General features: G+C 41.4%; 2 protein-coding genes across 8 annotated transcripts in view; one reads left to right on the top strand and one right to left on the bottom strand.

Annotated features, from left to right (window-relative positions):
- Nucleotides 1-292: 292 nt before the first annotated feature.
- On the top strand, nucleotides 293-5,776 carry LOC144037557 (membrane cofactor protein-like). Of its 3 annotated transcripts, none has more exons than XM_077549125.1 (11): nucleotides 293-473; nucleotides 560-757; nucleotides 957-1,056; nucleotides 1,150-1,223; nucleotides 1,995-2,211; nucleotides 2,446-2,639; nucleotides 3,862-3,958; nucleotides 4,940-5,013; nucleotides 5,094-5,270; nucleotides 5,356-5,541; nucleotides 5,635-5,776. In XM_077549125.1, the coding sequence occupies exons 1-11, from the start codon at nucleotides 419-421 to the stop codon at nucleotides 5,670-5,672; spliced, it is 1,410 nt and encodes a 469-aa protein (XP_077405251.1). In that variant the 5' UTR covers nucleotides 293-418; the 3' UTR covers nucleotides 5,673-5,776. The 3 variants fall into 3 exon arrangements, with proteins under 3 accessions (XP_077405251.1, XP_077405268.1, XP_077405259.1); XM_077549142.1 differs by having other exon boundaries at nucleotides 294-473; nucleotides 1,995-2,201; nucleotides 2,448-2,639; XM_077549133.1 differs by having other exon boundaries at nucleotides 295-473; nucleotides 5,097-5,270.
- LOC144037523 (signal peptide, CUB and EGF-like domain-containing protein 3) overlaps nucleotides 5,296-14,345 on the bottom strand; it is a 114,098-nt gene continuing 105,048 nt past the window's right edge. For 4 of the 5 annotated variants that reach the window (XM_077549078.1, XM_077549063.1, XM_077549082.1 and 1 more), the window contains 9 exons: nucleotides 13,589-13,750; nucleotides 13,296-13,499; nucleotides 11,990-12,151; nucleotides 11,355-11,522; nucleotides 11,111-11,272; nucleotides 10,837-11,034; nucleotides 10,608-10,760; nucleotides 10,446-10,525; nucleotides 5,296-8,718 (listed from right to left, as the gene is read on the bottom strand). In XM_077549078.1, the coding sequence (XP_077405204.1) occupies nucleotides 8,566-8,718; nucleotides 10,446-10,525; nucleotides 10,608-10,760; nucleotides 10,837-11,034; nucleotides 11,111-11,272; nucleotides 11,355-11,522; nucleotides 11,990-12,151; nucleotides 13,296-13,499; nucleotides 13,589-13,750 (1,442 nt within the window). In that variant the 3' untranslated portion in view covers nucleotides 5,296-8,565. The remainder of the gene's footprint in view (nucleotides 8,719-10,445; nucleotides 10,526-10,607; nucleotides 10,761-10,836; nucleotides 11,035-11,110; nucleotides 11,273-11,354; nucleotides 11,523-11,989; nucleotides 12,152-13,295; nucleotides 13,500-13,588; nucleotides 13,751-14,345) is intronic. The other variant, XM_077549070.1, reaches the window with a different exon arrangement.

The raw sequence follows: 14,345 nt of genomic DNA on the forward strand, positions 1-14,345 counted from the left end.
ACAGATTATGTGTGCACAAATGTTATGCGCTCATCTAATACTACTTTAGGACCAGATGGAAAGCAGTTCTAATCTACTGTATTTGATGATACACTCTATTTTTAAATTTACAAGCATTTCAATCCATAATTTTTTGTTTTCTTAATTTATCTTTACACCATTCAAGAGTTATTCAAAGATGTCACGTCTGAATATAAATACAATTGTAAAAAAAAAAAATCAATATGCTTGCTGACGCTTTCAGTACCATTGCCTTTAGTAGTGTGTGTTTGTGTTTGTGTGAGTGGGGAAGGGGAGCGGGGCTGTGTGTGTGCGTGCGCGTGGGTGGGAGGTAGCGTTCACCCCTCTATAAAAAAAAATACCGCTATCCTTCTCTTTTCACTCGTTATCCTCGTTTTACCTGAACGCATTCAACAAAATGAAAACCATCGTGTGGAATATTCTCTGTTTATCCATTGCATTACTCGACTCGGGTAAGTAGAGTCTTTATACGACACATTTTGATTTTTGTTTTTATATTTGTTTTAAACTTGTCGATGGCCTTGTATTTTAACTCTAGCTGAGGTTCCAAAACGATGCTCAGCACCGCCCCATTATCCGTCCACCAGACTCGGCAACAAATGGATCGGCAGACGCAAATTTGACAGTGGGGAGAGCGTTTCTTACAAGTGTGCCCAGGACTTCGTCCCATACACGGGCAACTTATTTGTGAAGTGCGTCAACGGAGCTTGGACCACGTTAACACTCAAATGCGAAAGTAAGAATGTGACAAAACTGCCAGAAGTGGATTATTTTTGAGTGTTTCTAACTCTTATGAATATGTACAGTACTGATAAATTCAGCACATATGTAGTTTTTACTAAGGCCACGTTCAGCACAGTTGTAGTTTTTACTATGGCCACGTGAGGGCGCCCTACACCCTGACTACTAATCTACTCCGCCCGTTTGCATTATAGAGATGTCATGTGGCAATGTTGGTGATCTACCTAATGGAAGGTTCCACTATGAAGGACTTTCAGTCATTGGGGAGAAGGTCTACGCATTGTGTAATAACGGGTAAAGCCTGATCACAGGAAAACATGTTTAAAGACAATGAACGTAAGTAAGACAAAGGGGGGAAATATGCTTTGTGTTTCTCCTTGCTGTCAGATACACTCTAAAAGGGCCGAAGTACATGATATGTAGGAGGACTGGATGGACTGATGAATTTCCCAAATGTGAAGGTTGGTTGGCTTTAACTTGCTCTACTGTGGGTAAAATGGTAAATGGATTGCTTTATTTACTCCATCAAAGCACTTTACAAAGCCTCACATTCACTCACCAGTGGTCGGCTGCTGCCATGCAGAGCGCTGCCAGTTCCAACATTGTCACAAAGGGCGGGTGCCTCTCCATCAAACCCGCAACCTCCCTGTTGGGATACAACCACTCTACCAGGGAGCCATATCAATTCATAGTCTTACCTGCCAAAATACATAGTCACAACTCACAAAGTAATCAAACCAATGAATGTACAAACTGGGTGAAAAGCGATCCTCTATCTCACTAGAATACATCTGCCACTGTACTGAACAGCAGTAGCAGAACAATATATCTTCACATTCTAACCAAAATAAGAACAATTTGTACTAAACTGACCTTGACATGGCACAGCAAGTGGAGCAAACAATCTTGGTTCACACTATTTGCTACTGTAACTGACTTATCTCTATTCATTGCGGTGTCGCAAGTTCACAACAAAAAATTTGTTGCTATTTTAGTGGTGTGTGATTGGTGGAAAACCAGAATGTGAAACACAATGACAAAGTTCATAAAGGACTAAGGCCACAAATGGCTGTTATTTGGACACCACTAGTCGAGGTTTATGGTGCACATTCCAAAAGAACACAAAAGTGAAATATCAGTGTAGCAAGATAAGAATGGGGATGGACAACCAACACAGCTGGAGCAAATAGTCACAATTTAAAAAATACAGTACATTATTTTCCTTTGTGCAGAGGATGACACCACCTGCTCCCCTCCAGAAGTGGCCAACTCCGTGAGATTTAGTGGGGCTGGTGATGCCATACATCGGCCGGGAAAGAAGCTGACCTTTTCTTGCAGGCCAGGTTTCCTGTTAGATGGCCCTCAGCACGTCACTTGCAGCCCATCGGGACAGTGGGAGCCCAAACTCCCAACGTGTCTCTTGTCACCTGCTCGTCAAGGTGACAAACAAGGAATGTTCCATCTATTTCTTAATCTTTGTAAACAGCCGTCAATATACTCTCGGGTGGCAGAAAAGTCATTTAGACATGACATTTTTAAATCGATTTCCCTAAAAATAAATAAATAAATACATAAATTTAAAGCGCAGGCTTTTGCCTCCCGAAAGTAGGGACGTGCGACGTCATGATGAAATACTTTATACACAAATAATTCTTCCTTGTATTTTTTTTTGTCACACTCTGCAGGTGGCTGTAGTGCTCCAGCAAATTTCAATGAGTCTCACGCCAACCTCGCCGTCAAATTCATCACCAGGACGACCTTTAACCCTGGTGAGCGAGTCTGGTACACTTGTGATGTCGGCTACAGTCCAGTAGGTGGCACCAGAACTCGGACGTGTAACAGTGGACAGTGGACACCGCTTTTGCTGAAGTGTGAACGTGAGGTCACTTAAGTTTTCGATTCATTTACTTTCCGCAGAGTGACAGAGATACAACAGACAACTTTTATTTAATATTAATTTTTTTTTAATATTTTCAGTCCTGGAGTTTCATGGCTCAGACCAGCCCACTTAGGTTTACAATGTTTTAATGAATTAAAAAGATGTATAATTACATTTTATGTGATATTGATGTGTCAATACACATAAAAAAAGAGCTTAACATTCCAAACAACGTTGACAGTGATATATATAATCAAAAATTAAAATAACAACTTACTAGATCACAGTTTGTTAGAACAATTATGAAAACATAAATAGTTTAAGTAAAGAGTGCTAAACAAATTGATTTGACCACCTATCATATTCTCTGAAAAGTCAAAATTAATAATTATCTCATAAAAAAAAAAAAAAAAAAGCATAATACCTGTAGTATGATGGGGGATATAGTGTTGCAGTGCCATACTGTGGCACACGAGGGCGGTGTCGGTCCAGGGAGTGAATAGGAGCTGTGGAGCTTGCGCTCAGCGCACTCACTGTAGGCTACGTTGGTGGAAAAGCTCAAATCAAGTTTGTGCAAAAGCAACAAAAAGAGAACATGCCTGTTCAGTCTCTCTACCACGGTTAAGAGGTCACCGGACAAGGGGATTTAACAAATACCGGAAGTGTTGATAATTAAATGCATTCATGAGTGTACTTGCTATAAGATATATTACATGTCGAAGTTGGCTGTAACAAGCTTTGCTATGATTAACCAATCATAGGACGTGAACATTCTGTTGCCATCGAGGTGAAGATCACTTGTGAGGATGAATTTGAAATATGATTTAATGTAATCATAGTTAAGTTAAACAACCAGCACTACTGATTCTGAACGCCTTGGACAGATAAGATTGACAAGGCAGCACGCTGAGGTTAAAATGTACATGTACACCTACTGGAAATGGCACAATTAAGAGAAACGTGGGAATGAGTTAAAATTTCATGGAACTAACATTAGAATTAGTTTTGTTTTTGTTTTTATTGTAGGCCAGTGTTTCTGATAGTGTTTACTGTTCTAATAAGTCTTGGCTCAAACAGTAAAACCCAATTTGAACAGGGTTGTATTCACTTTCTATTGTCACTGTAATTGAATATATATGTGTGCATGGTGCTGACAGTGTGAACTGAGTGAAACCCTTTAAAGCCACCATAACACTTTTTTTTGTTCCCATTGCGTAAAGGGAAGATGTGTGGCTCTGCTGGGGAGATTAAAAATGGACGCTTCATATACACTGGAGCAGAGTTTGGAGATATTGCTACAGCTCGCTGTGACAATGGGTGAGACACTCAAATAATTCTTGTGCGCAGGGTTGGGAGGGTTACTTTTAAAATGTAATCCATTACAGTTACAAGTTACCTGCTAAAAAAAATATAGTTAGTAACGTAATCCAAGTACCATAATATCAAAGTAATGTAACTGGATTACTTTTGGATTGCTCCAATATTGAGTATGCCCATGAAGACAAAATAAAAATAAATATCACCACAATATATATTCTATCCAATGTGCCCCTGCTATTTGCGGGTGATAGGGACCCGGGCAGCCTACAAATAGCAAAAATCCTAGTGTAATTAAAAACATGTAGGCTATTGATTGATTGATTGAAGGCCATTTGCTGTTTTCTAACTGCCACTGAAAGCACACCTTACAGATAGATAGATAGTCATCCAATGAGGATGACAATGTGTGACATCAACTGCAAAATTAACTTTTATTCCAGTCACAAGTCTAGCCGTGTATATGTTGTGTATGATGTTTAAATAGTGAATTGGTGGGAGGAAGATTTGTTTGGTGTAACTCACATTATGGTTTTAGGCTAGCGGGCTAGCTAGCAAGAAGCTACAGCGCGTAGCATGCCGCTCGACTCTCAGTTCAAGATTTCGCTCCGAGTAAGTTCCAGCTAATACCGGTCGCCATTTCCTACTCCCGTCCGTGAAGCTTTTCCAAACTGCCCGTGTGTGGAGGACACGACTAGTCAGTTTGTTCGTTCCCACCTCCCCGACATGTAGCAACGGTCCCACTCGCGTGCGCGTGCGTGCGTTCTCTCTCTATCTCAACGTAGAAATTGTAATTGTACCTGTAATCTGATTACATGTTTTTTCCTGTAACTGTAATGGAATCCAGGTAAAAAAAAAAGAAGAAGCAATCTGATTACGTAACGGCGGTACATGTATTCCGTTACTCCCCAAGTCTGTTTGTGCGTCACATGCATCTCTCCATAAGACTGCTGAAAAGGTGAGTGTTCACTCTGTCACCAGGTTTCAGCTTGTCGGACGGCCAACCAGGAATTGCATGAGTTTTGGTTGGGATGGTCACGCTCCCTATTGTGAAGGTGAGGCCAACTGACTGCCATGAAATTTGTGTCGCTCCGTACCTTTCCATGGCGCATGCTCTGTTTTCTCTATGTTCCAGTAGTGATGTGTGACGAGCCTCCAGAGGTGGCCAATGCAGAGCGAGATCGCAAAGACGAAGCACCGTACAAGTACAGGAGTGTGGTTACGTATGAATGTCGCAAGGGGACCCTCCAGGGGAACAAGGTCATATGGTGCACAGAGAACGGCACATGGAGCGCACCTCCTTTGTGCCGAGGTCTGTCACACAAATAGTCACACAGTCATCTTTACACAAATTTATTTACAATTTGCCATGAATAAAAGTTGGCGTTTGTCCACAGAAATCACATGTCCATCTCCAAACGTGCCCAACGCCTCCTGGACGCGAGCTTACATCACACGCTATCAACCCCGGGACACCATCACCATGGGCTGTCGCCATGGTTACACAGTGGTCGGCGCCAGTACGGTCACCTGTGGTGGCGACGGTCGATGGATTCCCAGCCTTCCCAAATGCATACGCGCATGTAAGTCAACAACTCGGGTGGAGATCTAGCACAGGATTATTATCGTAATTAGTTGTATGAGCACATTTAATTTAAATTTTTTTTTTTTTTTAGCACGGCGCACTAAATGGCAGAGCCAATATGCTGTCTGATATGTGATGCTACATTAAGTCAGCATAACAGGAGCAAACGCAGGATGGAAAATGACCTTTGAACCTTTCTGCCTTACACACATTAAACATGTTTTTAAAATGAAGCTGACATACAGAGTGTTTATTTCAATAAGTGTTTTTTGGGCAAGAATGAGTACAAACTTGTTGTGTTCACCTCTATACTTGTACATGTTTTTTTCTTTACTGTCCATAATGTCATGTGTATCATCATCATCGTCATCATCATCTATAGGCTAAACTGCTAGTGAGCGTTCAGGAACAAACAAGTTACAAGAAAATAAGAACACCAATTCCATTCATTTAAAAAGACAATACAAAATCCAGACATTTACATGAGCAATTACAATTCAAGTGCAAATATCAACTCTATGATACATCATAGCAAACTCTCTTTTAAAAGGCAACAATCTCAACCAAAAAGAAAAAAAAAAAGAAATCAATCAGGTTGCAGGGAAGAAGCTGATTCTGGTGGAAGGGGATTTTTTATTTTTTTATTTTATTATTTTATTTTATTTTTTTGCCCATGGGGGGAATACGGGCCAGGTCTTGAGTTGGAAATTCAGTAAGAATGGCAAACATTTTGTGTGACATGGTTCTAAATGACAAATCAATCACACCAGAGAGCGAGACATTTATTTCCTTGCATGGCTGAAATATGTATACTCAACCAAAATATAAATGCAACACTTTTGTTTTTGCCCTCATTTTTTTAGAAGAACTCAAAGATCTAAAACTTTTACCACATACACAATATCACCATTTCTAGTAAAATATTGTTCACAAACCAGTCTAAATCTGTGATAGTGAGCACTTCTCTGGGGAATCCTCGGACACCCCCAATAAAACAAAACTGCACCTTTCACACTGGCCTTTTATTGTGGAAAGTCTAAGGCACACCTGTGCACTAATCATGGTGTCTAATCAACATCTTGATATGGCACACCTGTGAGGTGGGATGGGTTAACTTGCTCACAATCACAGATTTAGACTGGTTTGTGAACAATATTTGAGAGAAATGGTGATATTGTGTATGTGGTAAAAGTTTTTGATCTTTTTGAATTTGTCCCAAAAAAATTGTTGCATTCCTATTTTTGCTGAGTATATGTTGGGGGATTTACAATGGTATTGTGGGCCACAAAAGCGCAATCAATGACTTGAAATTAGATTTTATTTTTTCAATTTCTATTGGGCCTCCCAGCTAAATGGATCTCCTGCAAAACCATGTTGTGTTTCTAAACCAGTCTAGCTGCTTCCCGTCTCCAGTCTTTCTGATAAGCAAGCCATGGCGTCACTTGGCTTATAGCCAGGTGAGGTTTTTTGTCAAACTCTCAAAACTGCTAATCAGCTCCTATTATGGGAATGTTCTTTCATTTTAAAGTTAAATTATTATACCCTGTTGCTGTCATTGTTCTGAGATCACAAAGAACATTTTTTTTCTAAACTGCTATATTTTCATCTCTGACTCCCTCTGCAAAAGGGCAGAAAGTTCTGAACATAATGTGTCATACAAAGGATCAACAGTGCTGCTTTCCAATTTTTCCATTTTGGGTGACTATAACCAAATTGAAAGTGTGTTATTTCTTTTCATTCATTGCACTTGTACTATAAAGGTAGAAGGATGGGCTGACGATCTAGTGCACAAAACGACGTGACCCGCCCGCCCTCTTTGGAAGAGCTGTCTTCACTGGGACAGAGCAAACATGAGTTAGGGAGTTGGGTGTCTTTGGATTTGAAATGGGCACAACATTTTAAGGGGGCAGGGGTGCAGGCGTGATTCTAGGGGTCGGCCTCATGGAATCCAACCCTTGTCTTACTTATGTTCAGTATATACAAGTCAAGACCCCATTAGGCCTGCTCCACAGACAGACAGGTGAGCAGATGATCAACCTGCTCTGATGAAACAAGTCAAGTACTTGACATTCTTAGCTTCCTTTTCACTTCAAACCTTTACACGTTTCACGAGTCGAGTACACGAGAAAGACAAGATGAGATTGAAGAATTAAAGTGACCTTTTACAAGAAGCAGCAAACATCATGTCCCTCAAAGACATTCAACTCTCAATCCCTCTCCCAGACACATTCCACATCATCTCATTCCTGTGGCTCTCCCACTTATTAGTTTCTTATTCATCTTCCAAAAATGTCCTCTGTGTTCCTGGAATGATTAACCACCTTTTTGTGTGTGTGTATTTGCTTTAAAGTTGCCTCGGAGGGGGGAAAAAAAATGGAGAAAAAGAGCAACAGAAATGCTGGGCGGGTTGGAAAAGGCTGGTGCAGTCTAGACAGCACAGATGAACTGTTTTAACAGTAAAACTGCTCTAAGAGCTCAAACATAGTAAGGCTTTAAATGAGCTGGAACACAGCTGCGACATGAATTAGTTAGCAACTGCTCCTCCTCGAGGACACACACTCACACTCACACACGCGCGCGCGTGCGTGCGATGGAACCAGGGTTACACAACACTTGCACAACATTTACAGTCATACTTAACGGTCGCAGTCGGAGCCGGAATACAGACCAGTCATTTAAGCAAATACAACAACAAGCTCTAACACAACATCACTCCTACTGTCTCAAATAGCCGTTTCTATCCCTTTTAAATGGTCTCGTTGCACTAGTGACACAAACGAAAACCAAACCCACTCACATATTCTACATCCCCACTAAAACGCTTACGCTCCGGACTGTGGACCTGTGATGAAAAACTGACAAAACAACTACACAAATATTCAGCATTTTGCAGGTTTGTCAATGGAAATCAAAAGGGTTTGAAAATAACAAGTGTGTATTTTGTGTGTCGAAGTCCTTTATGAGTTGCGGGATGTAAGCCTGTAAGGGGGCCGGGGGTGTTTACTGAATTGCAGATGCCTTTTTACTTGTATGGTCGCAGGAAAGCAGAGACTTTGCTGCTTATGAGTCGGATGAAGGATCGGGGAAGCATCTCATTGGACTCCCGAGTGGTGTACTTGAAGTAGTTGTTTGGGTGAGCCAGCACGTCAAAAAGAGTCTTTATCAATTTTTTATCCTGCAAACAGAAGAACAGACGTTAAAAACAAAAAAAAACATAGATTGGTCTTTAAAGGGAAAGTCAACACAATAATATGTTCTATGAAGCCCCACTAGTCTAAATACGCTATTTTGGTTAACATTGCGTTAGTTGAATATGAGTTAAGCATCAAAATCCAGCAGTTTTTATCAATATCAGAAGGCGACCATTTAAAAAACAAACAACTTTATTCAATAATTTCAATTTACAATAAAAAATCAGGTACATCAAACAAGTACCTTTCAAACTTGAACATAAAACAAACAAACAAAAACGCTAGGGGGTATCTAAAAATACATGTCAAATAAAATTATACAAATATGTTACACTTAACTCAAGCAGAAATAATCATCATTGCCTTTTTTTCTAGTTGACAAAACATAAAGCCTTTTGTTAATGAAAGCCAAAACAGATTTCCCATAAATTTACACTTACGTATGTGAAATTTTGCCAAAATAATAAATAAATTAAACAAAACCACATTAGCTTTGCTTTTTCCATTTCTTAAAAACAAACAAAAATAACATTCTTCTAAAATAAAACAAAATCTTTGTCAATATAAGTTCTTATAAATGAACACAGTCTAGACCAGAAAAATCTCACTTGTTGACATTGCCGAAATAAATGAGTAGGCGACCATTTTGCCACTTGCTGTCGAGTGAAAATGACATCACAGTTGCTCAGGTCTCAGGTAGCAACCAATCACAGTTCAGCTTCAAAAAGCAGGTGCGCTGTGATTGGTCGTTGCCTGAGAAACTGCGATGTCATCTTCAGTCGACAGCAAGTGGCAAAATGGCCGCCCCCTGAGATGGATAAAAACGGCTGGATTTTGCTGCATAACTCATATTACACAAATGTAATATTAATCAGATTGTCATGTTTAGACTAGTGAGGTCACATAACATATTATTGTCAAGAAATGTTTAAAGTTGACTTCCGCTTTAATGGAAATGGAAATCTAGTTTTATTGTCATTGCACATGTCGCAAGTACAGAGCAATGAAATTCATTTACATGCAGTTTCAACCCGTCCGATAGTGATGGGAAAATGTAGCTTCATGAACTACTTGTGATATTCTTCTATTCCTCTCGATGGTGTTCTTGCTTTAAAGATGCAGTGGAAATTTTAACCAAAGAACACCAACTAGAGGAGTAAAAAAATATCACAAGTTGTTCATGAAGCTTCATTTTCCAAGCACTAGATTTTACTATACGACTGCAGTGCAATATGTTTTCACATGAATAACGTATGGCGTTCAACAGGGTTCAATCCCGGGGCCTCTGCTGTGTTCATTGTATCTGCTGTCCCTGAGTTCTATCTTAAGAAAACAGCAGTGGTTGTTTTAAAGTGCTCTATAAATATACAGTAGAATTGAGTTGAGTGATGGGAGTCAGCATCCTAACTGCACGATTGATTTGTAATGCCAAGTTAGCTGTCTAGCAGAACTAAAAGAACACTTCCTTAAACTGCATGGAGATGGAGAATACAAGAACACAATACTTGCTGAATATTTTTTATTTTTTTTTGGGGGGGGGGGGGTCCCATTGTATATATTTTTTTAAATAAAGAAGGGTTTAGTGAATGTGCATAGTAAACTGGTGGGGTTCAGTACCTCCAACAAGGTTAAGAACCATTGATGATTGCAGGGATTGCAGTTATTGACTATCATTCACTAGCGTAGAGTAATAATAGCTAGCAGGGCTAACCTTGAGGATTTCTTGATGGTTTTCTGAAGCGTACAGTCTTCCATCCCGTACGATGTCCTCAACCAGCTGTTCGTAGTCCTCTGAAGTCACACAGACAACACGATTACTCTCGGTCACGTGACGAGATTCTGAGAAGAGCCGTGAGCCATTTGAATAGCATACCGTCATAAGTCACGTAGGGGATCTGAAAGCCTCTGGCACTGTTGGCCTCGTTGGACTTGAAGTTAATCCAGAGGCGCCTGGAACGCGCCGTGAAGGCGATGGGCCGCTCATACGTCTGACATGTCTCGTAAGTGGTGATGGATGTAGCTGACCCTTGCAAGAGCACAGAAAGGGCAATGATGAATCGAGTTTGCGGACGTGGCGCCGTCGCGGACGCGGAAGTACTCACAGTTCTTCCTCATCACTAGCACATCTCCGCACTCGTCCTCCGAGGGCAGGAAGATCTCCGGCACCACGATAAGGATCTTGCGCTTGCTGGGCGGGTTGATGTTCCAAATGCACTCCACGTTTGCCGGGTAATTACCGGGGTAGTTGGGCGACTCGATGTAGCCCATGAACTCGCCCATCTCGCCGCCACACTGCCTGTCTAGACATGCACAAACTCAACACATTACAGTCTGACTCCAAAGTTGAAAGCCTCAAACTGTCATGCGGAAACTCACTCTTGCACTGCGAGACACTAGTGGCACCATCGAAATCGGTGGTGGTGTTCCCAGGGCAGGAAATGCAGTAGTTCTGCCGGAACTCAGTCTGATAGGTTCCGACTGGGCAGCGGATGCACCTGTGCACTGTGGTGTTGTAGTAATGACCCGGAGAACACTGCACTGCAGCACCCATGAAAACACACGTGAAATCAGCAATGTTGTTTGTTTGTTTTTGGATGGCTTCTGTGCATGCTCTTCTCACCTTTGACCTCACAATCGTGGAAGGAGCTCGCACCCTCACGCTTGGTGCTCAGTCCTCCCCCGCAAGGAAAGCACAAGGTCCGACCCAAATCTGGCTGATATGTGCCCTGGGGACAAGCCTGGCAAGGCTTGAAGCCGTCGCCTGAGAAGAACCCGGTGTGACATTGGCCTGTGGAGCGCAGACAGCCACATTACGTTTGGCGGGACTGGTTGACTGGCACAATATCTGGGAGTTGGACCTTAGCAATAGATTAGGCCTCTTAATGACTAGATAGGTGACTTGAGCTAGACCGCTGTGTCACTGTGACCTGTCCTGGCTCGGCACCTTTCTATCTATCTGTACTCTGGCACACTTATCCAGTTGAAACCAGTTGAGACCAACAGAGGTCACACATTTTCACATGGACTAGTCATGCCCTCTGTGGGTGGGCAGCGAAGCCAGTATAAGAGCAGAGACCATTTTGAATAGATCAGGCCTTCGTCCGCATTCAGTAAATAAGGCTCTACAGCTGTGTACTTTCTGGCATCCAGTAAATAGTTCAACTGAGAATATGTAAGTTTCCGGGTTGTTATTATTATTGTAGTGAGCATTCAAGATAAAAGGACCAGTGAAAGTTCCCATGAACTTTACACTACCTGCACACGACGAAATGTTTCGAGCTCCGACAGGCCCGTGGCCGTCACTGCCCGGGCACAGGTCACATGCCAGCTGCCCCTCCCTCTCCTGGAAGGTGCCAGGCGGACACTGGACGCAACGTTCCTGCTCACCGTGGTAGTACGAGCCTGGCAAGCACCTGACTGAAAAACAAAATTGACAAAAGCTCTAATAAGAAAACAGCACACATTTCATCACAAGTATTTTTTATTTTTATTTACCAACACAATATCATTCATTTTACTTGGTCAACTTGATCTGCTACAGCAGGGATGGGCAACTCAAATGATGAAGGTGGTCATAATTTTTCTTCTGCGCTACTGTTGTGCCTTATGGGGCCACACAGTACTTAAATAGCATATAGCACTTGATTTATATAGCACTTTCCCACCTTACAAGACCCTCAAAGCGTTTACATTCGACTACTGGTACTCATTCACCTACTGATGACGCAGCATCAGTAGCAACTGGGGGTTCAGTATTTTGCTCAAAGATAATTCAACGTGGTCACTATGGTGTGGGATCAAACCCACAACTTCTGGGCTGTGAGATGACCGCTTAAAAAGATATGTATGTATGTATGTGTATGTGAAAAATATATTTTTTAATATGGACAAAACACATGCATATGTCACTAATGTGCATCATATTTGAATATATTTCATGCTCAATGCATGTACGAAAGATCCAGCCTTCAACAACAGGGGTTTGGACAATCTACCCCCCCAAAAAAACTAAAAATACATAATTTTTTCCCCCCAGTCCAAAGGGCTCTCGTAACCATTCAATGATGGCGAAAAACTGCTGAACAACAAAACAACATTAAGTTTAAGAACTAATTTGTTTTAATTATTCCACGAAATTGACAACAATAGAATATTATTGAAGTACTATGATTGCCCTGCACGTCATTGCAAATCCACAAATGATTAGGCCTACTCACGTGTTAGTATAAGGACATGACGCACGTGCAATTAAATGGTATCTGCCATCTAGTGGTGATACATACAAGGGAACCCAGAATTCTTGAGGGATAAGGGACCAAACCAGACAGTGAGTAGCGAAAACCTGCATATGCCATAATTGATGCCCATTGAAATGTATTGAGGCGGGATTTTTTTAACTCCCCCAAAATATACCTTTCCATTAAAAATCGGGGATTGCCACCTTTTCTTTTAAATATTGCATAAATAATTAGAGAATAGGTAAATCCATGGTGTAGAGAGGATTTTTTTTTTTGTATTTAATTTTTTTTAGGCGTGTAAAATATGATGAAGTCTTATTTACCGCATCGGCCACTGTCCTTTTCAGAGCCTGGGCCACAGTTCTCATGAATGGGAGTAGTCTGCGGAAGTTTCTGGGCCACCTCGTATTCCAAACCAGCAACTCGGATCAGGAAGCGCTCTTGGTTGATGGACTTTTTCAGAGCCTTGATGTACGTCTTTACTTGCTTCTCCATACGTTGTCTGAGGCAGCTGAGGTTACAACTTCCTGGTAAGGGTTAAGAAAATAAATTCTGATATTTACATCTATGAAGATAAAAGGATATTGAAATTAAAACATGACATCATAAGACTGACCTGTTGTGTCACCAGCTTTGACCTCTGCTTCCAGCTCTAAAGTGATGCGCGTTACCTCTTTGTTCGCCGGGTTGCGAGCGCGACGCCCTTTTGCTTTCTTTGACGAGTCACATTTGAGATTGACAAATGTTACCAGGCAGTTACTGCAGGGCTGACCACCTCCTGTGGAAAAATAGCATCACAGTCACTCAACCATTGTCACATAAGGACCAGTTGAGTACAGTGGTACCTCGGAGTTTGAACATAATTCGTTCCTGCGAAGTGTTCAATGTCCGAATTGTTCAACCTCCGAAACATTTTTTCCCATAGGAAATAATGTAAATCCAATTAATCCGTTCCCAAGCTCCAAAAACAGAAAATTCCCATTTTAATTGCTATTTATGTTTTAGTTACAGTATTCAAACAATACAAATACATTACCTTACCTGTTGTGGTGTGATGGCATCAGTGGATGATAAATGCTATATTAGTAATGCTAGCTTTAGTTCAGTGCTGAGTTTGTGTATTTTGCATTGGGCATATTGTTAGACTACTAAGCGGTCCTTGCGTGTGTTGTTCAACGTCAGGCACGTTGTTGAACAGCTAAGGGGGGTCCTCGTGCCAGTATTTACAGAAGTAGTCACGGTTCACGGTAGTTACAACTGCGCAATAATCTCCTTCCTAATTCCACTGTGGTTCGTAGCACTGTATGTTTTTTTGCTGCCACGGGCACTGTTGTATTTATTTGGCCCCATTGTGAAGAAAATTGCAGTGGAAA

Source organism: Vanacampus margaritifer, chromosome 1 (genome assembly GCF_051991255.1).
Source record: "Vanacampus margaritifer isolate UIUO_Vmar chromosome 1, RoL_Vmar_1.0, whole genome shotgun sequence".
Taxonomy (NCBI): domain Eukaryota; kingdom Metazoa; phylum Chordata; class Actinopteri; order Syngnathiformes; family Syngnathidae; genus Vanacampus; species Vanacampus margaritifer.